Raw genomic sequence first — 25,955 nt, 5'->3', positions numbered from 1 at the left:
GAAAGAGGCTATAGAACCCAGCCTCTTGGATAATGGCGTTGTCCCGAGTGAATCTTCATCCCACCCTGTCTCTCCCACTTTGTCATTCTCATAATCTCTTCTGTGGGCGCTGCTAGGTGCTCTCTGTCTTTGAGCTCTTTGCTCTCCTACTTTCAAGGCTTGCCAGGTTCTGGGAGATGGAGGGTCTGGAATGCTTTCTAATGACAACATGTCATCTGGGTGTTGTTCTGGCTCTCCCGTGATTTCCCGGCTTTCCCCCTCATTTGCCTCTGAGCTGTGACCTCCCTCAAACCCCTGTTGTAAATCAATACCGTCTTCCTCTTCCTCCTCCCTGGAAGGGTCCAGATGGGGAGGTGGTTTCCAGAATTCCTCCTCTGTCCAGTCCCTGACAGTTAGCCAGGTTCGCTGTTACCGAATCGTTCAGGGTGCATAAAACAAAAAGGGATTTCGAAGAGCTCCAAAAGGATCTTTCCAAACTGAGGGAACGGGAAGTAAAATGGCAAATGTGATTCACTGTAAGCAAATGCAAAGTGGGGCATGTTGGGGCAAAAATAATCACCATCAGAATTTCACATACACATTAACGGTGACTGAATTGGTGGTAACTGCCCAGAGATGAGATCTTAGGATCACAATGCATATAATGATGAGTTTGACCTGGTGTGCAACAGCTGCAAAAAGATGAATGTCATTACAATGGTACCTCTGGTTACGGACGGGATCCGTTCGGGAGGCCTGTCCGTATCCTGAAAAGTCCATAACCGGAGGTGTCCTTCTGTGCGTGCGCGGTGCAAAGATCACTTTTGCACATGCGTGCTGTGTGCAGATTGCTTCTGCGCATGCGTGCACGGCGAAACCCGGAAGTATACACTTCTGGGTTGGCCTCATTCGCAACCCGAAGATTACGCATCCAGAGGGATATGTAACCCGAGGCACCACTGTATAGGAATCAATATTAAAAGGATTGAAAATAAAACTGCTGATGTCACAATGTCATTTTACAAATCTGTGGTACAACCACATTTGGAAAACCGTGTACAGTTCTGGTCGCTCACCTCCAAAAGGATATTGTGCAGTTGGCAAAGATTCAGAAAAGGGCAACCGAGATGATCAAAGGGAAACTCCCCTATGAAGAAAGGTTGCAGAGTTTGGGACTTTTTAGCTGAGAGAAAAAGGCAAATTAGACATGACACAATAGAAATTTGTAAAATTAACGCATGGCATAATTCCCCCTCATAACACCAGAACTCAGAGATAATCCTGTGAAGCCTAATGTGGGACATTTCAGGACAGATAAAAGAAAGTGACCGAAATTTTCCGTGTATAAGACTAGATTTTCCCCCTTAAAAATAATATCAAAAATTAAGGGCCATCTTATACTCTGGACCATCTCCCCCCATTTTCTTGAATCTGAGTCTCCAAAAACAGGGGACGTTTTATACATGGGAGCATCTTATGACGGTATTTCATGCAGTGCCTAAACTATGGATCTCACTGGGAGTGATGGCCACCAAATTGGGTGGTTTTAAAAGAGGATTAGACAAATTCCTGAAGGAGAGGGCTATCGAGGGCGGCTAGCTACGATGACTATGTTCTGCCTCCATTGCAGGAAGCAGTAACGCTCCCAAATACTGGTTGCTGGAAGAGTGCTCTTGCTCTCAAATCCGCCTTGCAAGTTTCCCACAGGCATCTGTTTGGTGTTAGTGGCAAGGACAAAATATAGGTAGAAAAGGAGAATTCCCTCGATGTCAAGATCCAGATTAGGGTCAATTACTCTTTGGTGAGGCTCATCGCTGTCTAATTACTTTTCAGATTTGGTTACAGGTGGGTAGCCGTGTTGGTCTGCCATAGTCAAAACAAAATCGAAAATTCTTTCTAGTAGCACCTTAGAGACCAACTGAGTTTGTTCCTGGTATGAGCTTTTGTGTGCATGCACACTTCTTCAGATACACTGAAACAGAAGTCACCAGATCCTTAAATATAGTGGGGGAGTGGGGAGGGGTATTACTCTACAGGTTTTCCACACTTATCAGCCTATCACCCATTCCCACCACCCTTCTGAGTAATACCCCTCCCCACTCCCCCACTATATTTAAGGATCTGGTGACTTCTGTTTCAGTGTATCTGAAGAAGTGTGCATGCACACGAAAGCTCATACCAGGAACAAACTCAGTTGGTCTCTAAGGTGCTACTAGAAAGAATTTTCGATTTTGTTTTTTCAGATTTGGTTATCCCAGTTTCAAACGCATCGTGGTTTTGTTTCCACAAGAAGGCTTTCCAGGGAGCAGTCAGATGGAATGGTGGACACCAGTTTTTGTTTGTGCTGCAGAGGGGAGGAGGGGAACAGCCGAAGGAGAAAGCTGTCTGTATTTGTGATGAAGCAGCAACTGATGATCGAGCAAAAAAACGAGCCCTCGCCACTTGCCAGCTAAACTTGCGTTCCCTTGGGAATGTCAGACTACAAAGGATGAGCAGATTTATTGTGGGGAAGGCAAAGAGAAACTTACGAAACCTTCTCAGGAAGTGGAAGCACAAGACCTTGAATCATGGCATGGATAAAAGAGGCTGGCTAAGGGACCCCAACTTGTTCCCCTCCAGATGTTTTGGACTACAACTTCCACCAGCCCCAGGCTGTGGGGCCGTAGGATACTGGGGCTGATGGGATGCAGTGGTCCCAAACAACTGGACTTTTAGGCTGGGGAAGGCTGAACTAAGCTAAGAGAAGGGTAAACTAGAAGCCTTGGGGTGATATTCAGCTACATCTTACAAAGACAGCATGGTGTAGTGCATACCCTCCGACATTTCTCCGATGAAAATAGGGACGTCCCATTCCATCATGATAATTTTACTATTTGTACCCCACCCATCTTACTGGGTTGCCCCAGCCACTCTGGGCAGCTTCCTATATATATAAAAACAACAAAACAATAAACAATGAAAAAGCAAAATCGCTATACAGGGATGTCTTCCGTTGGCCCCCCCCCAGGGGGGGAATAACTCCATACCCTCAAACATTTCTCCAATGAAAATAAGGGACACCCTAAGGAAAAATTGGACATTCTGGGATCAAATCAGAAACCAGGATGGTTTCTCTAAATCAGGGGTGTCCCTTGAAAATAGGGACACTTAGAGGGTCTGGTAGTGGTTAGAGTGTCAGCAAGGCCCTGCAAGACCAGAGTTCGAATCCCCACTCGGACTTGGAGCTCACTTGGGCAAGTCGTTGCTTCTCTCAGCCTAAACTACTTCCAAGGGTGGTTGTGGGGACTGAATGAGAAGGGGATAATGGTTGTGCATTTAATCCCCACAACAATCCTGTGAGGTAGGCTAGGCTGAGAGGCACTGACTGGGCCCCAAGGTCACCTCATGAGCTTCATGGCTGAGTGAGGATTTGAATCCTAGCCTCCCAGGTTCTAGTCCAACCCTGCAGTCGCTACACCACTGTGGCTGAGTGACTCTTAAAAATGAAGTGAGTGCAAAGTTTCTCCAGGTGAACAGGAAGAGATGTCTTACAGTAGTCCTTTTTATGCCAGAAGTTTCTAACATAACTGGTCTGGTCTGGTGGACTAGGTATAAAAAAAACAAAACAAAACCCCAATATTGTGGACTAGTAACTTGCAAGGTTGTGTTAAGTATTGTTGATATTCAGAAAAGTAATGGGGAAAATATTCAAAATGACTGTTGCGAGACGTTGTGTCTCTCTGAGGGCTTTTCTTGAGGTGACTGGGAACAAACTGGGAATACTGGGCCAACCTTGTTATGCCTGGCAGCAGAAATGCCAGGCTCATCCAGACTCCAGCCCAGCTGGTCTCCTTGCAGTCAGTCGCCAGCATTGTTTACTACAAGATGCTTTGGGTTCCTGCATAATCATGTTGAGTAACTCAAAGAAAAGACCATGTCGGCCTAACTCAAGAGGAAATGAAAAGCAGGCTTTGGGGCTGAAGTGGGATTAAGGCTGTTCTTTGGAATTGTCTAAAATAATCAAATAAGATTGTCAAGGCCAAAAGGTTAAAAAGATGCTATGATCCTTTCAGCTCAGCTGAAGATGGTTCTACAACCTAGCTTATGTTTTTTCTGCAGCAGTTGGATTTTGCTTTAAAATGGTCAAAACTGAACAATGCCGACTCAACCAAACTGGCCAGGTCGGGGTTTGAACCCTGGTCTCCCAGGTCTTAGTCCAACACATGAACCACTACAAAATAAAAAATTCTTTCCAGTAGCACCTTTGAGACCAACTAAGTTTGTTCTTGGTATGAGCTTTCGTGTGCATGCACACTTCTTCAGATACACTGAAACAGAAGTCACCAGATCCTTAAATATAGTGAGGGAGTGGGGAGGGGTATTACTCAGAAGGGTGGTGGGAATGGGTGATCAGCTGATAGGTGTGGAAAACCTGTTGGACTCTTAACGGCTGCAATTAGTCTTGCAGGGAAAGGCAAGGGGTGAGATGGCTAAGGATAGCTTTGTCATGTATAATGAGATAAGAATCCAATGTCTTTGTTCAGACCAGGTTTCTCCATGGTTTTAAGTTTGGTGATTAGCTGCCAACAACATCAAACATACCATCTCAGGACTATTTAATTGCTCATCTTCCAACATTGTGTGTGCAATCAAATGCCAACAGTGCCCTTCAGCTCTCTATATTGGACAAACAGGCCAAACCTTACACCAAAGGATAAATGGACATAAATCTGATATCAGGAATCACAAGACAGAGAAACCAGTAGGAGAACACTTCAATCTCCCAGGACATTCTATAAAAGATCTCAAATTACCTGTCTTAATACAAAGAAATTTCAGAAATAGACTGGAAAGAGAAGTGGCTGAATTCCCCACTCCCTCACTATATTTAAGGATCTGGTGACTTCTGTTTCAGTGTATCTGAAGAAGTGTGCATGCACACGAAAGCTCATACCAAGAACAAATTTAGTTGGTCTCTAAGGTGCTACTGGAAATAATTTTTTATTTTGTTTTGACTATGGCAGACCAAAACGGCTACCCACCTGTAACATGAACCACTGTGCAATGCTGGCTCTCCCCAAGGGACCCTTTCAAAATGGAAGCCGTGTTTAGAGAAAAGGCGAGGAAGAGGTGAAATGATAGATGTTTCTAAAATTATGCCTAGCGTGAAGAAAGAGAATTCCTCATAACACTGGGATTTGTGGACATCCAATGAAGCTGAATGTTGGAAGATTCCTGGCAGATAAAATGAAATCCTCCTTCATGCAGTGCACCGTTAAACTGCCGAACTTCCTCCTGCAGGAGACCATGATGGCCAGCAAACACGGATGGCTTAAAGAGAAGATTAGACCAATTAATGGGGGAGAGGGCTATCAATGGCTACTAGTTGCTGGAACCCGCAGGTTCTGCTTTCAAGCTTCCTATGGACATTTGGTTACATACCCTCCAACATTTCTCCAATGAAAATAGGGACATCCCAGTCTATAATAAAAATTTTGCTATTTATACCCTGCAAATCTGACTGGGTTTCCCCAGCCACTCTGGGCAGCTTCCAACATATATAAAAACATAATACAGTGGTACATCAGGTTACATACGCTTCAGGTTACTGACTCCGCTAACCCAGAAATAACGCTTCAGGTTAAGAACTTCGCTTCAGGATAAGAACAGAAATTGTGCTCTGGCGACACAGCGGCAGCGGGAGGCCCCATTAGCTAAAGTGGTGCTTCAGGTTAAGAACAGTTTCAGGTTAAGAACGGACATCCGGAACGAATTAAGTTCTTAACCCGAGGTACCACTGTAAAACATTAAACATTTTTTTAAAAAAATATCGCTAAGACCAAGGAACTGGTAGTGGACTACAGGGGGGGGGGGGAGGCAGACATTCAGCCCTTGTATATTGGTGGGAACCAGGTGGAGAGGGTGGCTGTATTCAAGTTTCTGGGTGTTACTATCGAGCAGGGTATGACCTGGAGCACTAATACCATTGCTCTGGTAAAGAAGGCCCAGCAGAGACTTGTCTTCGGGCAAGAGATACAGAACAATTAATTCAAGAACGAATAGACTAAAAAACAGTTTTTATCCAACTATTTTAAATGCTGTAACCAAATGATACAAATGATTTGGGGAGTCGTGATGGATGGTATGTATGTGTATGTGTGGTTGTAAATGTATAAATGCGTATGTTGTTGTTGTTGTTCAGTCGTGTCCGACTCTTCTTCGTGACCCCATGGACCAGAGCACGCCAGGCACCCCTATCCTCCACTGCCTCCCGCAGTTTGGCCAAACTCATGCCAGTCTCTTCGAGAACACTGTCCAACCATCTCATCCTCTATCGTCCCCTTCTCCTTGTGCCCTCCATCTTTCCCAACATCAGGGTCTTATATGTGGCTGTAAATGTGGGATGGCATTCAATTTCGTTGTACCATGTACAATGACAATAAAATATCTATCTGTCTGTCTATCTATCTATCTATCTATCTATCTATCTATCTATCTATCTATCCAGGGATGGCTTCAATTGGCGTGTGTGTGTGGGGAGATAACTCCATATCCTCCCACATTTCTCCAATGAAAATAGGGACATCCTAAGGAAAAGCGGGACATTCCAGGATCAAATCAGAAACTTGGACCACTTCTGTAAATCCAGGGCTGTCCCTGGGAAATAGGGACACTTGGAAGGTGTGTGGTTAGCTACTGTGAGAACAGGATGCTGGACTAGATGGGGCATTGGCCTGATCCAGCAGGTTGTGCTTATGTTCTTACGTTTCTGTTCTTCAGGATGAGTCAGCCCAACCCTCGTCTGGAGTGGAGGACAGGACACATGTCATGCAAACTTCAGGGCTTGGCAGTTTATTTCTGAGCAAAAGTTAATGTGCTTTTCTGATCTTTCTCCTCCTCAATCTTTTATTGATGTTTTCCTATCATACAATAAGATTGCAGTTATGTAAGATACAAAGCCAAACTGCGAGAGGCAGTGAAGGATAGGCGTGCCTGGCGTGCTCTGGTCCATGGGGTCACGAAGAGTCGGACACGACTGAATGACTGAACAACAACAACAACAACAAGATACAAAGCAAGAGAAAGGGGCGATTGAGATAAAGAGAGAAAGGGAGAAAGGGGGGGAACCAAAGAAAGCAGAAACGGGGCAGAAACATTAGCAAAAATTACAAAAGAGGGACTTCTGAATTTCCATCTGTTGGCGGATTTATTTATTTATAAATTATATATACATGTAATTTATTATTTATATGTTTATTTAAAACCATTGGTCAATTGGAACAACTATCTGATCCACTTTCTGTTAAGCGGTGTTTCCTCTAAATTACAATGTCTGGTAGTAATTCATTTCCCCTTTTTTTGGTCTTATTTATCTTTTGAGACTTGATTTGTTGCCCATTTCTCTATGAACTGAAATCATTGGGAAACAGACTTATTTCAGTACCGTTGCCACCCATGGTGAGATTATCCTTCCATAGAAATAGGACTTTTTAAAAAAAGGTTTTTTATTGAAAATTTTCATGGATAGCAAAGGTACCTATACAGTCTCTGTTTTCAGTTCATAGAGTCCTATCTGCAGGTCAGTTATGTTCAGTGTGAGATGCTGCTGCCAAAGGCATTGTGAGGTTGGGGGGAGACGGGGCGGGGGGGGGGGAGCAGACGGGATAATGATCTTTCATTCTTTTGCATACTGTATGTGCAGAGTTTTATGTCAAGTGTATGGTGGGTAGATTCTTTGTTGGTTTGCTTGCTTGCTTTTGTTGGTGGCGTGAGAGTCTGGAGAGCCCAGAGCATGGCTGCTTGCATTCAGTTGGTTGCAGTGAGTTTTGTTTGTGGTTGGAGGGGAAGGGGAATGTTGGGTCAAATCAGCCATATCAATTTGTATGCTGTCAGTGTGGGGGATTAGGTTGTTGTCTTGTTGCGCTGTGTATGTAATGAAGGGGAGCCACACTGGGGAGCATCATCTTTTGTCCCCGTGCTAGTTTCGGTTCATTGGTTAGTTTTTCTAGTAGGGCTGTTTCCCATACAGTTTGGTACCAGTGGTCCATGTTCACTCCCGGTAGGTCCCTTCAGTGTCTCCCTAGTGCTTCTGTTCTTAATTGTATAGGATGTTTGAAAATTGCATTTATTTGGAAACATCAGCTGTGGTTTTATTATGTATATATTTGCTTAGGGAGCTGGGTATGTTTAACCTGGAGAAGAGAAGGTTAAGGGGTGATATGATAGCCATGTTCAAATATATAAAAGGATGTCATATAGAGGAGGGAGAAAGGTTGTTTTCTGCTGCTCCAGAGAAGCGGACACGGGGCAATGGATTCAAACTACAAGAAAGAAGATTCCACCTAAACATTAGGAAGAACTTCCTGACAGTAAGAGCTGTTCGACAGTGGAATTTGCTGCCAAGGAGTGTGGTGGAGTCTCCTTCTTTGGAGGTCTTTAAGCGGAGGCTTGGCAGCCATCTGTCAGGAATGCTTTTGATGGTGTTTCCTGCTTGGCAGGGGGTTGGACTGGATGGCCCTTGTGGTCTCTTCCAACTCTATGATTCTATTTGTCTACTGTCTTGTATGTGAAGTTTGTATGTGAGCCTAAGCAGAGATGTCTGCCCCTGTTTTCTATATCTTATTGGGGATTTTGCTTGCTGTACTGTATAGCACAGGAGGACCCAGGTTTGGATGGAAATGGGTATATTACTGGGGATTCATAGCTGGGGGTGGGTGGGGGGAGAGAGAGATTATGGCTATTTCAGTTTGCTGTAAACTGCAAAAAAAGAACACTGTTGAAGAGCACTGTAAGCATGCTCTTTGGTAAAACAAATACAGTCGCCACCACTTTGATTGCCACCTGCAAACGTTGTTCTGCACAACTCACATGCACTCAGACTGCCTTTTTCCGCTTCTCTTTTCAGATGAGAAACCTTTCAAGGTGGAGGACACCTACCTGCTCTGCCCTGCACCTGTGCTGCGAGAAGTTGGCATGTAGGTTTGTTAGACTGTGGGACAGCTCTTACCTCTTTCTGTCTTTCTTCTGTTATGCATGTTTTCATGAGAAACCTTGAGATTTAGGGGCAAGGTTTTCTTTTTCTGTGACTGCCTTATTCCCTTTTTTAACAACACCTTTTATTTTGTGGGCTTGTTAGGATTCCTTCAGCACCTTCGGCTGAAGTTGGTGCCATTGGTGCTGAAATTAGGCTAACTGGGCTACCCAAAGCAGACCTGCTGCTCCACGTCTGCAGAGGCAGGACATCTCTCTCGGCACAGCCGCCCCCATCCCCATTGCTTCTTTGCAGTTGTCTTTGGCAAGAGTAGAGCCAAGACCCCCTGCTTTGTATAGGAAGTTTCTGGGTCAAAAACTTAAATTCAGGCATAGGCAAACTCGGACCTCCAGATGTTTTCGGACTGCAACTCCCACCATCCCTAGCTAACAGGACCAGTGTTCAGGGATGATGGAAACTGTAGTCTCAAAACATCTGGAGGGCTGAGTTTGCCTATGCCTGCTTTAATTGAATCTTCTTCCTTGTGATGAGACTGAACTGGAAACTCTCAGTGTTGGTTGGGTTGTTTTTGTTTTGTAATGTCTATCTGCAAATAAATGTGTTCGTTCTTGGGAAGAATCCAGGCAGATGGGGGCGAGTCTTTCCTCATTTCCCAAGTGATGGGCAAGCGAGCGAGTAGGCTGGGGCCACTTGCGACATTGAATCCAATGGCATGTTCTTGGTGATGGTGCCGGAGTCTGCCCAGCTGGGGGGCGGGGGCAAGACCCACCCATGTGCTCTAGGGCACAGAGCCACTTTTTTAAATCATGGTGCTTAACCAGACAGCCAAAAGTTGCCCTCACATCACAAAAACAGGATTTCAAGAGTTGGGACTCAGGTCATCATCCAGACTGACCCCCCCCTCCAAACCTGCAACATCATATTTTCATGAGCCTGGGGGGATTGTAAGTCCATGCCTGGTTTGGGTAATGACTCTCGCCCTCCCTCCCTTTTTCTAGGGAAGCTGCCCTCCAGGTCAGCATGAACGATGGGCTCAGCTTCATCTCCAGCTCCGTCATCATATCCAGCACACACTGTGTAAGTGACCAGCTTAGAAATCCATCCTTGGGTATCGCTAAGGGAGCATCGAGAGCAATGGCTCCGCTTTGGCTGCTGTTGACTTGAGTGGGAATGTGGGCCGCCTGGACTGCATGTCTTAGACACAGGTATGAAATGCAAGGGGAGAGGTGGTAACGTCTGAAATCTGGCAAGACTGCCTTTTGATGCTTTCATTGTTCAGTGACATTTGCTCCTGCTTATGTAATATAATTCTTCTAGGCTGAAGTCCTAGACACACTTTCCTGGGAGTAAGACCAGTTGCATTTGATGGGTCTTCTGTGCATAGGAGTGTGCTGCTAATTTGCAGAGCAGTTTAGGGAAGGGTTGGTCTGGCAGCTTCAGCTAGGTCCTTTGGGGAACCCCCTCCCTAGAAACAGCCACTTTAGCTGTCATTCTTGCACTGCAGGGGGTTAGACTAGATGACCCTTGGGGTCCCTTCCAACTCTACCATCCTATGATTCTGTGAGCCTCTGCTTCAGTGAGTTCTTGGTCACTGGACTAGATGTGCTAGAGGATAATCTGCAGCAGGGCTTATCTGGGGAAGCGAGGAGTGTTGAGGAGAATCATGACTGGTCCGAGATGCCAGCGTGGTGTAGTGGTTAGAGTACTGGGCCTTGGAGACCAGTCTAAGCCGTGAATCTTCCTGGGTGACAGTTGCCATCTCTCAACGGAGCCTACCTCGCAGGGTTGTGTGAGGGTAAAATGGGAGGAGGAGAACCATGTATGCGACCTTGAGCTCCTAGGAGGAACGTAATGACAAGAAGAAGAAGAAGAAGAAGAAGAAGAAGAAGAAGAAGAAGAAGAAGAAGAAGAAGGAGAAGATGATAATAATAATATAATAATAATAATAATAATAATAAGGTACTACTCACCAAGTTCTGTCTGCTCTCATCTGTCTGCCTTTTCAGAGCCTGCCCAGGGGGCAGCCCTGCCTGTTAGCTTCTGTCTTTGGATTCAAATTACAAGAAATGAGATTCCAACTAAACATTAGGAATAACTTTTGAGGATAAGAGCTGTTCAATAGTGAAATGGACTCCCTCAGAAGGTGGTGGACACTCCTTCATTGTGTGGGAATGTTTCGGGATGCAGGAGAGGATATATTGTTTAAGATATCCTATTCCAACTTGTGTTTCCAAGTCCCAGAAATTAGCAGAGTTCTCATTCCCCTTTTAAACACACACAGCGGATAGCTTGCTCAGGTTCGCTAGAACCTCTGTAATAAATATCCTGGTATTTCCCCCATTAATCCCTCTCAAAATAAGACACTACACAGTCTTCTATAAAAGCATAAAAAGAGTTTACTTACATAGATCATTCTGTTCACAAAAGGATCCCAGAAGACAGACTTAAACTTAGTAAAAGTTACATTTACTCAGGACACTGTTCCATAAGGGAAAACAGCTCCTTTGTCCTCTCTTGGCTGGGAGCCAAGAGAGCATCTTAGCAATGCAGTTTCTTTGAGAGCGTGGTCCAAAAGAGGAAGATGGAGTCTGGTCCCTGTGGTTTTGTGTTAACCTGCCCAGGTGAGACCACACCCATCTCCAGTTACACAGAAGAAGTCCATCCCAGCCCAGAATAAACAGGAAGTTCTGGCTGGTGGACTAAGATGCCTTTTGTGTCCACTCTAGCAATGTTGTGTTTGACTGCTCCTGTGTTTTACATCCCACACATTGGAGGTTTCTAAGCAGAGGTTGGATGGCCACCTGTCAGAGATTATTTAACTGTGGTTCCTGAATTGCAGGGGGGTTGGCCTAGGTGACCTTTGGGGGGCCCCTTCCAGCTCTACAATTCCAGGATTCTATGATACTCAGTTGCTCTCATAGTTCTCAGCAGAGAAGGGGTCGATGGGGACAAACCTGGAATTAGTTGCTTCTGATTGCAATTGGCTTTGGCTCCACCTCCTGTTGACCTTTCTTGGAGTCCCAAGAGGCACCAGACATTGTTGGTGAGAAAAGAATCATGCCTGTCTCCCTCCCTGCCCTTCCTCCACACCGGCCAGCCATCTTCCCATCCTCCTTTGGTCCCATCTGTACAATCATCATCCTGTACATTACGCATTTTGGCTGGAAATCATCTTAGATGTTGGCCAAGAAATTAAGTATCCTGCACGGTCTGGGCCAACTCTGGATGGTTGGCAAGCTGATGTGGTCGAGCAGTAACCAAACAGAACTTCCCTTGAAATTATTGGGTGTTTCGCCCAAGTGAGGGCGGCCAGATTGCTCCCGGAGGGTTTTGTACTGGCAAAGCTCATTCCTTGTCCCTTTCTGAATCTCTCAGACAAAACTGGTGACCGTTGTCATGTGGATTCTCAAAACAAGAAGCTAAGTTATATAATACATTTGTGGGCAGCCTAGGGAGCTGCAGTCCCCAAACGCTGATGTGTGGGGATTAAATAAAATTGGTGTGGGTGTGGGTGTGTTGTCATCGTCCTCTTAAAAACGCAACCAGCAAAATATCCTGGAGTCACCAGGATCCTTGACACGATTAATGTATGTTGGTTTCCGAAGCTGCAATGCATGTCACTTTTTGCGGTGCTTGCAAAAACAAGGAGGTACGATTTCCTCTCGTTTTTCCCTTCCCCAGAAGTATTTAATATTTCAATTTAAGCCCTCGCTGGTAACTCGATGACAAAAGGGCCCTCTGCACGTTCTTTCTTTGAGAGAAATCTTCTAGCAGCATGAAACTCAGGCACTCTTGCACCTCCCCAACAAGAAGTGAGCTGGCTGTCGTGCAATTGTGTGAACTGGCTTCCCTTTGGCTAAAGGACTTGGGAGCTAGAAGCCCTCCTGTTCTGGGGCCTCTGATTGTGAATGGAAGGAGAGAGCATGAGGTGGCCAGTTCTGTTGATGACAAAAGGATCTCTCCAAACCAGATGAAGGGGCAGTAAAATAGCAAGTGCAGTTCAATGTCAGCCACTGGGCAAAAAATCATTAATTTGCTGATGGGGTCTGAACTGGCGGTGACTGATCAAGAAAGAGACTGGAGTGAAAGTGATTGATTGATTGAATTTATATACCACCCTATACCTGCAGGTCTCAGGGTGGTTCACAATAACGCCGTTGGTCCATCTAAGCAGCTGCTTTTCAGAGTTTCAGACAGGAGCCTATACTGAATGCTAGATGATTCAAGGCAGATAAAAGAAAGTCCTTAATTCATGCAGCGCATAGTTGAACTACAGAACTTGCTGCCACTGAACTAAGTAAAGGTAAAGGGACCCCTGACCATTAGGTCCAGTCGTGGATGACTCTGGGGTTGCGGTGCTCATCTCGCGTTACTGGCCGAGGCAGCCGGTGTACAGCTTCCGGGTCATGTGGCCAGCATGACAAAGCCGCTTCTGGCGAAACCAGAGCAGCGCACGGAAACGCCGTTTACCTTCCCGCCGGAGCGGTACCTATTTATCTACTTGCACTTTGATGTGCTTTTGAACAGTTAGGTGGGCAGGAGCTGGGATTGAGCAACGGGCGCTCACCCCATTGCGGGGATTCGAACCGCCGACCTTCTGATCCGCAAGCCCTAGGCTCTGTGGTTTAGACCACAGCGCCACCTGCGTCCTGATGCCACTGAACTAGAGGGCTTTAAAAGGGGATTAGGCAAATTCATGGAGGAGAGCGAGATCCATGGCTACAACCGTTATGTTCTGGCTCCACAGTCGCAGGCAACAATGCTTCTGAATACCAATTGCTGGAAACTACAGGAGGGGAGAGGGATTTTGTGCTCGGGTCCTGCTTGTGGTCAGCCATTGTGAGAACAGGATGCTTGACTTGATGGGCCATTGGCCTGATCCGGCAAGCTTTTCTTATGTCCTTGAGCCATATTCATTTAAAAAGTTCTGGATTCTTTTCCCCAGGCAGCTTAGTGTAATTTCTGTTTTCTGCAGGGTTTCCCCCCTCCTGTTGAACTATTAGGAGTTGAATTCAGCACGAGAAAGGCTATAGATCCTTGCAGGAGCAGCTCTGAATTATGCACCAGAGCTCTTATGTAAGAAGTCTCCTTGGGTGCTATGATATTACGTGGTTTTGCCTTAAACAATATTCTGCCTGCATTGTAATACTCCAGCTGTGTTTCCTTCCTTTTCAGCCTTCATAGGGAACAGCAGGTTTTATTGCAGTGATTACCAAGTGATGAGTCAGGAAGTGCAGTGGTTTGGAGAGGCTTCATGAATTGGTCTCTAGGCTGCCAGGATCACTCTCAGGGCAAAAGGGCCCTTCTTTCTTGGTCTTTGGTTGACTTGGACCCTTTTTCAACATGTCCAGTGTGGCTGCTGATTTCTGAGTTGCAAAACACTTTCCCTGCCTTTCCATTGGTGCAACCCAGGATCACAATTAACAAACAATTGAACAATGATCAAGGGACGCGGGTGGCGCTGTGGGTTAAACCACAGAGCCTAGGGCTTGCTGATAAAAAGGTCGGTGGTTCGAATCCCCACGACGGGGTGAGCTCCCGTTGCTCGGTCCCAGCTCCTGCAGTTCGAAAGCACATCAAAAGTGCAAGTAGATAAATAGGTACCACTCTGGTGGGAAGGTAAACGGCATTTCTGTGCGCTGCTCTGGTTCGCCAGAAGCGGCTTTGTCATGCTGGCCACATGACCCGGAAGCTGTACGCCGGCTCCCTCGGCCAGTAAAGCGAGATGAGCGCCGCAACCCCAGAGTCAGACACGACTGGACCTAATGGTCAGGGGTCCCTTTACAAACAATGATCATCCAGCAACTTGGGGGGGGGGGAGAGTACACAGTAAACAGCAGGTAAAAACCAGTGTGCTAAGGCTCGGTTGACTATTATTTGTTCCCTGCTGGGTACCCAAGGCCAGGGCCAGTCCACCCATGAGGGAAGGTGGGGCAAGTGCCTCAGGCAGCAGGCAGCGGACTACAGGGACTAGACCAGTCCCCTAAATGTTCCTGGTAAATTAGAATATTAAAGTATTTGAGCCTGGCACCTCCTTCTCAAAGCCCAGGAAGCTTCTGTCCAGCTTAGGGAGGGAGGTGCGATGCTCATGTATGCAATGTGCCCCCCCCCACTATCAGCTTCGCAATTCACCGTTCGCCACTGCTCCTTGGAGGCCGGATCTGTGCCCCCAGCCATGCCACATCTACAGAGGCCTCTCAGAGAATTGGAGGCACTGCTGGTCTCCTTCCAGTCTGAGGGAAGAAATGGCAGGGGCTCTCCTGGTCTCTGCACCCGCCTGGTGTGATTCACAGCCACCCCCCGTGATGGCCTTTGATTCCCTCTTCAACCATCAAGTAAAGGTTGTTTTTATTTCCTCCACCCCCACTCCCTTGTTCCTGATGTAGATCTTCACTCGCCCCTTCTTCCCCGGCAGTGAGAGGGGCGCCATTTTGTGGTTTGCCTCAGGTGCCAAAATCTCTTGGGCTGGACCTGCCCATAACTGCTGACTCCTGATGCTTCCCCCTGTAGGGAGGTCAGTTTCCCCTGCCCCAACCCCCCCATCAGATAGAGGATGTTTTAGTAGCAAGAGCCTAGAAAAAGTGGCCTGCCTGTGACCTGAATTGGGGAAATATTTGACTTTATTGCTGGAGTACAAATCTGGGCCTAGGGCTGGCGCAGGCAGCCCATAAATTCCTGATGCCTGTTGCTTCGCAAACACTCCCCCGTGGACAGTGTCCCTCTCTGGACGAAAGACAGGCACGTCCAGTCTGGCAAAACAAAGAAAAGAATGAATGAAATGTGTATTTCAATCAAAGTGGGCAGGGCTGAGATTTATTTTGTAGCCAAGAGTCTTGTACGTGTTTCCACTGCTTAGAATGTTTTGGAAACTTTTTATATCCTAGAAGTAGCACTCCTTTTTTCCCCCCCTGACTGAATTTTGGTTTGCTCGTGAAACCTGATTAAATTTTTGATTGAAACAAAAACCCAGCCATTTTCAGGTTCTCGGCTGAAATAAAGTAAGTCGGGGTTTGTTGCTGGATCCTGCAAGGTATTCGGCTGGGGTGAGGCCACGAGCATGTTGAAGACAAATTGCATTTCAAATACATGCTCGTGAGGTCCGGATCCTGCTGCGGGGCACAAGGTGCTTTAAGAGCCGAAAATCCGTTGGCTGGGGTGGAAAGCTGGTGCTGAGAGGAGTGGAGGCTGGAAGTGTGCCAGGAGTTTGGCTCTTGGGCCCAGCCCACCTGCCCAGGTGGATCACAGGCCTGGCCCCCATTAGCTGCTTGTTGGTACACAATGTGATGAGCCTTTCTCCTCACCGTGTGGGTTTTGAGATCAGTCCCAAACCCTGCTCTGAGATCACTGGCTTTGAGTGATACAGAAGGGAGGTGGAGAGCAGACTGAGCCAACGCAGGGCAAATGGATCCCCTTTCTTTTTTCCATTCCATTCCATGCGCCAAAAGGAGACCCAGTGGCCAAAGGCGGCTGGCAGAAGGTGGAAAACCACCTGCCATTGGCTGAGGAATTCTGTTTATTGAGCTACAGAACTGATACACTTGACTTTCCTTCCAACCTGGAGACAAAAAAATGATGGGCATAGGAGAAGTATATCCAAAATGCTAGTATAAGAAGTCTGCAGCCTGCCAAAGATTTAAGAATGGGCTCAGGGTGTGGCTAGGACCTTAAAAGATTTGGGGTCCCAGGCCCAGCGAGCAAATGTGAGCAACCTTTGCTTGTGACGGTTTATAGGTATAGGTGCAGAATGAGGCTGGCTTTCAAAAGGAGAGTCATCTTGTGAGCAGAGTTTAAGCAACAAATTTAAATTAAATATAAACTGAATATTTAATCATCTCCTACCTTGCCCTTAACTTCCAACTGGCTGTGGAAGATTTAGGAACTTTGCATTAGTTGGTGGCACCCAAGAGGATGAACAGGTTTTCTGTAAATTGGCTTTTGTTCCGATTTAGCAGTAAACAGTGGGTTTCCCCAGGGAAAGTTGGGGGGTGCGGGCGGAAAGAAAAGACCCGTGCCTGGAAATCAAAGGAGAAACGGAATAAAACAGGGAACAAACAGGAGTGTGGATGAGCAGTCAGGGAACAATTGGGGGTGGGTGGGAATGAGGTATTTAGAACTATGGTGATTCTAAGGACTACAAAATGAGGAAGGGACGAAAAGAGAAAGAAGCAGCTCCTTAGGACCCCAAAGATTCCTATTGCCTGGGGTGCAAAACAACCTACTCATCATTCGCAGCCATGATTTCGCTCAGTGGCTAAAAACACTTGAAAGGCAGGAGTGGCCAGAAATTGCTTTAAAGTTTTGCCAGATTGTTATGCTTTGCTGCTTTTCTCTCGGGAATTGGCATGGCTTTCTTTCTTCTTCTTCTTCTTTAAAGGAAAACTCGCAGTCCTCCAGCAGAAGCGGGGTTTAGCCTTAGGTGCCGTGGACTTTCCTAATGTCCTGGGGCTCAGCCAAGGCCCCATTTGGCCACCTGCTGCCACAAAACCATGCAAACGGGAACCATGGGAGCAGAGCCAGCTAGAATCTCATGAGTCAGAGATGGAGAAATACTTGTTTTTCTTAAGGGTTCACATCCTAAACAGAATCGCTTAGCAGTGCTGTGCCTTCCACATTCTCACCGAAGCCATTCTATCCGCCTTGTCCTGGGAACTTGGAAGACGTTTTTGGCACTATCTGGATTCTGGTAACACTCCTGCCCTCTGCTTGTGCCATAGAGTACGGCCACCTATTGCATGGGGGTTTGGTTCCAAGAATTCTGTGTATACACCAAAATTGTGTATACTTAAAACCATGTATACCTCTGAAGCTTAGTGGGTGAGTGGAGCGGAGAGAGAACCCACTGCGCTCTCAGAGCCGGCACGCTGAGGGGGTCTTGCCTCCCAAGCAGGGGCGTAGCAAGTTAAATTGGTACCCGGGGGCAAAAAAAATTTTGTCCCCCCCCCCAAGCATGGGAGGGTCAGGTGGTACCCGGTGCGGAAAATTTCTTGTCAACCCCCCCATTGATTCCCCCCCCCCCGCAAAAATTGTTTTACGTTATTTCATATTTTTTTACAAAGGAATAATAGCAAGTAATAATAATAAAAAACCTTTTATTTATATCCCACCCTCCCCGGCCAAAGTCGGGCTCAGGGTGGCTAACATCAGATACATAACATTGGTATAAAATCAAACAATAATTAAATTACCTCCTAAAAACATCTCAGAATCAAATTAAAGTCTAATTAGATGGCTTTCCACAGGGTTAGGGTTGAGAACAGTAAGCGTTCTCTGAACTGAAATTCCAGCCTTCATGACATAGGAAAACAGCCAGGTGAACAGCTATTTTGGTGGAGGAGGGTCAAGATATTAACCGATATGTATGAAATTTCATATATAGCTATATAATCCCTAGTATAGTAAGATAAGACCTTTGGAGCAGGCATTTAAAAAAAATTCTAACAAAAATTCAAACAAAATTCAAAAAAAAATTCTTTCAAAAAAATTGTTCCTTGATAATTTGTCACCCCCTCCATTATGGAACCCGGGGTGGACCGCCCCCCCTTGCTACGCCCCTGCTCCCAAGCAAGGTGGAGAGCTTAAAAGCTACTTATGAGCTGGGTGCCTGCACAACACAAGCTTTTAAGCTCTGGCTTGCTTGGGTTTAGCTTGCACAGTTCCAACCACCTTGCCTTCAACTGCTTATGGCTGAAACTGTGCAAGTTAAATGCATGTAAGATGCGATCGTGCAGGACTCTGGTCCCGTTGGAGATACCACCAGGCAATTCTTAGGATCTTTTGCCACACTGAGCTTCTCTGGGAGAAGTTTAGCCTACAAAACCCTTCTAGCTTTCGATGTGCACTGCAGTTGATGGTTTTTTAAAACATGGAAGCATTCTGCCATGCGCTTGGAGTCTTTGAACCATGACCATAGATGAACTGAGAAACGGATACAGTATCTTCCACTACAAATCACCAGCATACCAAACTTTGCTGCCCTGATTAAATTTTTCCATTCCACGCTGTATCGTTTTCCATAAAGTCTTGAGCAGCACAAACAAGGTAGATAAAGGCAGGTCAGGCTATATCCCCTGTCTCAAGCATGGCAGTTGTTTTATGAGATTCCCCTCGTGTCTGCTTTGGCTGCTGTTCCAGAAACCAGAAAACACTGGATGATCAAAGCAAGCTGGAGTCTAAAACCAGCAGAGAGTCTGGGAGTTTTAATTTCCTTTTTATTAGACCAGATTGTTTCAGTTATATGTATTTTTAAAAGCCTGTACATATACGTGATAAAATGAATGATAGACAGCAACTTCCATGCCGCAGAGAAAAATTTGCCCTGTGGAAGCTGTGCCAAGTGGCTCTTCTGTAGGCTTCGAAATAAGAGACCTCCATTTATTGAAGTTCTGCCTGCCTACAGAAAACAATGAAGGAGGAATCCAGGATTTTAGCACAGCTGTGCTAAAACCGGGCAGCAACAGCTCATTGCCACCCCTCCAACAAAAGGGAGCAGCAAATAAAGGGGTTGTCTTTGCCATTGACCCAGGTGGCGCTGTGGGTTAAACCACAGAGTCTAGGGCTTGCTGATCAGAAGGTCGGCGGTTCGAATCCCTGCGATGGGGTGAGCTCCCGTTGTTCGGTCCCAGCTCCTGCCCACCTAGCAGTTCAAAAGCACGTCAAAGTGCAAGTAGATAAATAGGTACCGCTCTGGCGGGAAGGTAAACGGTGTTTCCGTGCGCTGCTCTGGTTCACCAGAAGCGGCTTAGTCATGCTGGCCACATGACCCGGAAGCTGTCTGCAGACAAACGCCGGCTCCCTTGGCCTATAGAGCGAGATGAGCGCCGCAACCCCAGAGTCGGACACGACTGGACCTAATGGTCAGGGGTCCCTTTACCTTTACCTTTACCTTTGCCGTTGAGTGGGAACTTGGAAATTCCATCTCCAGACAAAGAATTTAGCTAGTTACTTCCCCAACCTGGTGCCCTCCAGATGTTTTGGACTGCAACTCCCATCAGCCCCAGCTAGCACGATCATGCTAGGAGATACTGAGAGTTGCAGTCAAAAACATTTGGAGGACACTCAGCAGTAAAAAGTCCCCCTTGTGATGTCCTTCCTTTCTTATCTACAAGAGGCATCTATGTTCTGTCCTGGATTCCAGGTGGGGCAGAACTTTACCCCATCGCCCACCTGCATGCATGTTTCTGCTTCACGTGTTAATACAAACTGCATTATTTTGAGCAACAATTTAATACAGCAGCCATTCTTGGTCTTCAGACTGTTTTCACAGACATTGAGGAAGCAACTGGAAAATGCCTCCAGTGTGTATCCTATAAGATTTCCAACTTTGAAAGCTAATTTGTGTTCAGTGGTGTCCTGCCAACTGTTGTTTTCTCTGTTTCTCCAGCTGGCAACAATGCTATAAGCAAAACTTTTGGCCTTTTTGGTTTCTCTGGCATATTTTAGGCCACACTCTATTTGAAATTTCTACAGATTTACCTGGGTTTTGGTTGAAAAAAAACACAACAATTATAAGTGCCAGCCTCTGAAGTCTTCAGGTGTCCTTTCCTTAATGGTAGCTTTTTGTTTGTTAAATTCTAAGTTATCTAACAAATGTACTTTAAAAAAAGAAATAGGTTACACGTTCTTGCTAGGCAGTAACCAGAGCCAGGCCTCCTTAGTTTCTGCAAGGTTGCCTCCAGACTGCATCCTGACCCCAAATGTAATTGATTAGTGCACTACAGCAGGCAATTAATTAATCCAGCCTTCTTTAAATGGGCTGAAAACCTGCCATCTAAACACATACAAATGTACTTTTCTAAAAAGAAAAGAAAAAGAACACGATCAGGTTGTTTGCCATGTTTGTGCAGGCAACATCTGGAAAGTTGCGAATGTTGCTCACTCTAGTCCTGTTAATCTTCGTAAGGGTGAAACTACCTTAGTTGACAAGTTTTCCCTGAGTGAAGAGTTCATGATTTAGTGCAGTGAAGGCCAAATTTGGCCCTCCCACTCTTTTGGGACTACAGTTCCCATCATCCTTGACCAGTGGTCCTGTTAGCTAGGGATGATGGGAACTGTAGTCCCAAAACAGCTGGAAGGCCATGTTTGGCCACCACTGCTTTAGAGTAATTCCAAAACCACCAAGCTGTGTAATGTTAACTTAGCCTCCCCCAACCTGATACCTTCCAGTTGTTTTCTGCTGCAGTTTTCATCAGCCTCAGCCAAAACATCTGGAGAGCACCAGGTTGGGGAAGGCTGCTTTAAAACACCTGGCAACATGGTATGCCTTCCAAACATGAGCAGATGTGGTACAGTATTGCAGTAGGGTTGTTTCTGACGGTTCCAAAAGTCTAAAAATAGCAGCTGTGGTTTTTTTAAAAAAATATATCAATAGAAAATTTTCTTTAATATTTATTTTACAGCAAAAAGACTTTAGACATTTATTAATGAGCAAGATCTTTTCAAAGCTGGAGCAAAGCTTTCCTACTGCTGTTTGCTGCATTTGAGCCCATTCTGCATTTAATTGAAAACAATTGTGGAGCCTCTGGCCTCCTTCCCTGGGCTACACTATCATTTGGGAACCGAGAGCTGCTCAACCTCTACATCTCCTCTGCTTAAGGGTGTAGATGCTCTTGGAAAAGACCTGGGCACAGAAGGAACCAGCCCTTCTCACCTGGAGTCTCTCCTGCATATTCAGTTCTGAGCAACAGGGTTCAAGGTGAGTGTTGATAAGCTGTGGGGGAATGCCCAGGAGATCTACAAGGATGATAAACAACCTAGAAGAAAAAGCTTAAGGAATTGCATGTGTTTAGCCTAGAGGAAAGTAGATTGAGCAAGATAGGAGAGAGATCTTGGCAGGTGTTTGCTGGCCAAATGAGCTGAGGAAGGGCCAGAGTGGTCCTTATCCAGCACTGATTAAAACCCAGCAAGCTTATTTCCTCCCAAAACTGTTTAAAGGAGACAACCCCAGAATCAGGCACCTTTAGCTGGCAAAAGCCTTTGCTTCATCTGTTTAGTTAAGAAGTTTATTATCCTCTCTTTTGCCGAGTCATCTTCACAGGGGTTTATTGAAATTTAAAGCAAAAGTATTTTTTAAAAAACCTGATCAAGTGGGTGGAGCGCCTCCCCCATGAGGAAAGGACGCAGCGTTTGGGACTTTTTCGTTGAGAGAGAAAAGGCAAGGAAGAGGTGACATGATAGAAGTTGGTTAAATTAGGCACAGTGTGGAGAAATAAATCGGGTTTTAGTGGATTCTCACCAGCCCCAGCCCATGTGCCCCTATGATGCTGGGTCTGATGGGAATTGTGTCTCCAACCAGATTGGCAAAAACTGCTTTATGGTCACCCCTTGCTTTTTCCTTTAGGACTAATTGCAGTCGTTAACAGTCATCTACAGGTTTTCCACACCCATCAGCCAATCCCCCATTCCCACTACCCTTCTGAGTAATACCCCTCCCCACTCTCTCACTATATATAAGGGTCTGGTGACTTCTATTTTGGTGTATCTGAAGAAGTGTGCATGCACACGAAAGCTCATACCAAGAACAAACTTAGTTGGTCTCTAAGGTGCTACTGGAAGGATTTTTATTTATTTATTTTGCTTTATGGTTTGTTTGCTCATTGGTGAGATAACTCTTGAAGAAACAAACCTTGGTTTAGCATTATGTGCAAGCACGACCCATGTCTACCACTGGATCACACCGCCTGTGCACATGCTTACTGACATTTTCATGGAATCCAAAAGGTTACTTAGCAGAGGAGACTCTTGCCTGATTCTTCTTTAGCAAGAGCTGTCAGTTCCAGTGGGATAGAGCTTTAGAGTTCGGACTAGGTAACAGATTAGAAGTTCTAAGCACATCCTGCTTTTTCTGGTCAAGGACTGCACAGACAGAGAAGCTAGGCTCTTGATCTCCTCTGATTCTGGGGGTAGAGAATCCTGCAAGGAACTGAATAGGTAAACAGCACATCTAAAATCTTGGGGAGGGGAAGAGAACATCCTTTGCATGGCAGAATGTCTCATGCCTGGATGAACGTCAGAAGCTGCCTTATCCCCAGTCAGATTGCTAGACTTTCTAGATTAGCATTTTCCATACTCTCCAGGGATTCAGGTGGTGGTGTAATCTTCCTAAGCGCTAACTGAAGATGTACTGGGAGGGAGGAATGGCCTGACTCAGCTTTTTTCATTCATTCATTCATTCATGCATGCATGTCCACCGTCCATTGACTGCAGTCTCAAGTGAAGACTGATTCCTTGCATGTGTGAATGTGCTACCACAGATCGAGCACCACAGATAGAACTTAAATACCTCTGGGATAGCCCAAAGTCACATGAAATGCTTCAGATGCAGAATCACCAGGCATCTGGCCTTGACTCAGAGGACTTCCTGGTGATGTAGTACCTTGAGGAGGAACAGCTCAGGGTTCCTTACACTGCCTCCAACACAATGCTTGTCAATGTGTGACTACATGCGCGGTGGCAGAACACACACTCGGCACACAAAAGTTCCCAGTTTCCAGCTTTAGCAGAGGCCTTTCTGCCCAAGGCTCTGGAGAACTGTAGCCGGTCTCTGCTGCTGAGCTAGAGAGATCGGTGCTCTGACTCAAGAGCCTGGTGTGTTTGCTGGCCAGTCCTCAAGTGCTGAGCCATCGACATGTGTGCATGTCTGAACCTACACCGAAACCCCCACCTTCTCAACACGCCAGGATCAGCAAAGCTCTTGATTGCTACCTTAGGTCAGAAGCAGCCTCCCTATGTGGCCATTCTGCCACCCCACCCCCCACTTTTGTTATTTTAACTGTCTGGCTCTTTAAAACCAAAACCGCTGAGCTGAACTCTGGCCAAACCTAATTTTGTCTGCTTGCTTATCCCAAAAGCCTGATGACACCAGTGAGGAATGGCTCAGAAATATTAGCTGGTCTCTGGAAGAGAATAGTCTATACTTGAGATTAAATTTGGAAGCAACGTGATATAATTCATTCGAAGAGCATTTTCCTAACTTGGAGAAACTGCCGGGGTGAGGCACTCCAGTGAGAGATGGGGGCTGCCTTCAGATGAACCTACACACCATGATTTGGAGATGGAACAAACTCTGTTTCTGCCTGCTCCTTCCTCTCCATCGGCACACCTGAACAGTTTACGTCCTAGTTTGAGCAAAGTGCCGTTTGCAATTGCAAACCAAGTTCTCAAGCCAGGGTTTGTGATCCTGTTTTGCAGTTCTGATTTGAAGGCGCAAAGCCTGGTTTGATCAAGCCCTGGTTTGCTGCAAAAGGTGTAACACAGCAAACTATGGTTTGGCCGTGTGTAACAGGAGGAGGGAGTGCATGAGCACAGCACTGGTTCATGATCCTCAAGTCCAAACCGTGACTCAGAGCATTGTTGGAATGCAGCTGATATTTAGCAAATAAAGTGTCTGTGGCCCTGATTTCTTAGGCTGATAAATGAAGGGAAAGTTCAATTTGTTATGGCTGAGCCTCAACCTCTCTCTAGCTCAGAGTTCCATGCATTTCTCTGTCTTGTGATGCTCAGACCAGATCAGTGCTGCATCCTGGAGTTGCAAAGCACTCAATTTTTCATATAATCATAGAATTGTAGAGTTGGAAGGGACCCCAAGAGTCATCTAGTCCAAACCCCACAATACAGGAACCACAGCAAAATAATCCCTGACAGATGGCCATCCAACCTCTGTTTAAAAAACTGCAAGGAAGCAGATCGCACCATTTTCTCAGGTAGTTGGAATCTCCTTTCTTGTAATTGGAATCGGTTGGTTTGGGTCCTCTGAAGCAGCAGAGAACAAGCTTGCTCCATCTTCCATGGGACAACCCTTCAGCTGTTTGAAGATGGCTTTCGTATCTCCTTTCGGCCTTTTCCCCAGGCTAAACACCTGCAGATCTGTGAAGCAGGAGTGTCCATGAGAGAGGGGCTTCTACTTTCTACTTGCTGTAGCCTTTGTTGCTTTTATCCAGCCTCCCTCCAAAAAACTTAAAGTGCCGCAGGCGGTTTCTTCTGCTTCACAACAACCTTGTGATGTAGGTTTGGGGGTGGGTGATTCCCTTAAGTAAGCTTTGTGGTGCAACAGGGATTTATTTATTTATTGCATTTATATCTCGCCCTCAAGGTGGCACAGGTGGTTCTCCCCCAGCTCATTTAATCCCCACAACAACTCTGTGGTGTAGGTTAGGCTGAGAGGCAGTGACTGACCCAAAGTTACCCAGTGGGGATTTGAACTCAGGTCTCCCAGGTCCTGGGCCGCCACCCATAATCTCCCAGTCCTCTGTTCCCACACTGATCCTGCTCTCTTCTGCCTTCTCCTCTGCAGTCTGATGGGACGATCCTGGCCATTGCTCTGCTGATCCTTTTCCTGTTGCTGGCGCTGGCTCTGCTGTGGTGGTTCTGGCCTCTCTGCTGCACCGTGGTAAGTTTCCTCTTGCCCACACTGGGATCTGCTCTCTCTCTAGCGGATCCAGTGTGCGGACGGGCCAATGATTCGAGCAACAAGGAAATAGCTCACACCAGAAACCTGCATCCGCTCTGCCGGGTGTTTTGTACGGAGCCAGGGATCTCGCTTTCCTCCCATCTCATGTGTCCCAGTTTGTGTCCCTGGGAGGTCAAAGCTGGAACTCTCTCTACATCTGGGGCACAATATGAAGCAGGGCTCAGCCCCAGAAGCTGTTTTCCAGCCCCACTGCTACTTAGTCCTGGGCACATTCCTGGGCTCTCAGCAGGTGGGGTGGCCAGCCTGCATCAGAGCTGCACCTTTTCGAGCTTTTCGATCGGTGGAATTGGCACAGTTATAGGTGCCACATACGGTAATACCCATTCTGCATTTGTAAGAACTCAATCGTTTCGTTGGGCAGTACCTAAACTTTGGAACTCCCTGCCTATTGAGATCAAGCACTGTATTATTTCTGGCTCCTGCTAAAAACATTTTTGTTTAGAGAAGCCTGCTCAGATGCTTGGAAAGCTGATGAGAATTTTAACCTGTTTTGGAAAAAACAAATTTTATGTTTTAGATTCTGTGTTGTAATTTTTCCTT

The 25,955-nt window shown here is 46.1% G+C and overlaps 1 protein-coding gene across 1 annotated transcript in view; it reads left to right on the top strand.

Moving 5' to 3' along the window:
* Window positions 1-25,955, top strand: part of ANTXR1 (ANTXR cell adhesion molecule 1) — a 124,338-nt gene that overhangs the window by 52,335 nt on the left and 46,048 nt on the right. The window contains exons 11-13 of the mRNA XM_033159164.1: window positions 8,864-8,933; window positions 9,949-10,027; window positions 25,239-25,334. Coding sequence (XP_033015055.1) covers window positions 8,864-8,933; window positions 9,949-10,027; window positions 25,239-25,334 — 245 coding nt within the window. The remainder of the gene's footprint in view (window positions 1-8,863; window positions 8,934-9,948; window positions 10,028-25,238; window positions 25,335-25,955) is intronic.

This window comes from Lacerta agilis, chromosome 8, assembly GCF_009819535.1.
Source record: "Lacerta agilis isolate rLacAgi1 chromosome 8, rLacAgi1.pri, whole genome shotgun sequence".
Taxonomy (NCBI): Eukaryota; Metazoa; Chordata; class Lepidosauria; order Squamata; family Lacertidae; genus Lacerta; species Lacerta agilis.
This window is presented reverse-complemented; position numbering and strand designations above follow the sequence as displayed.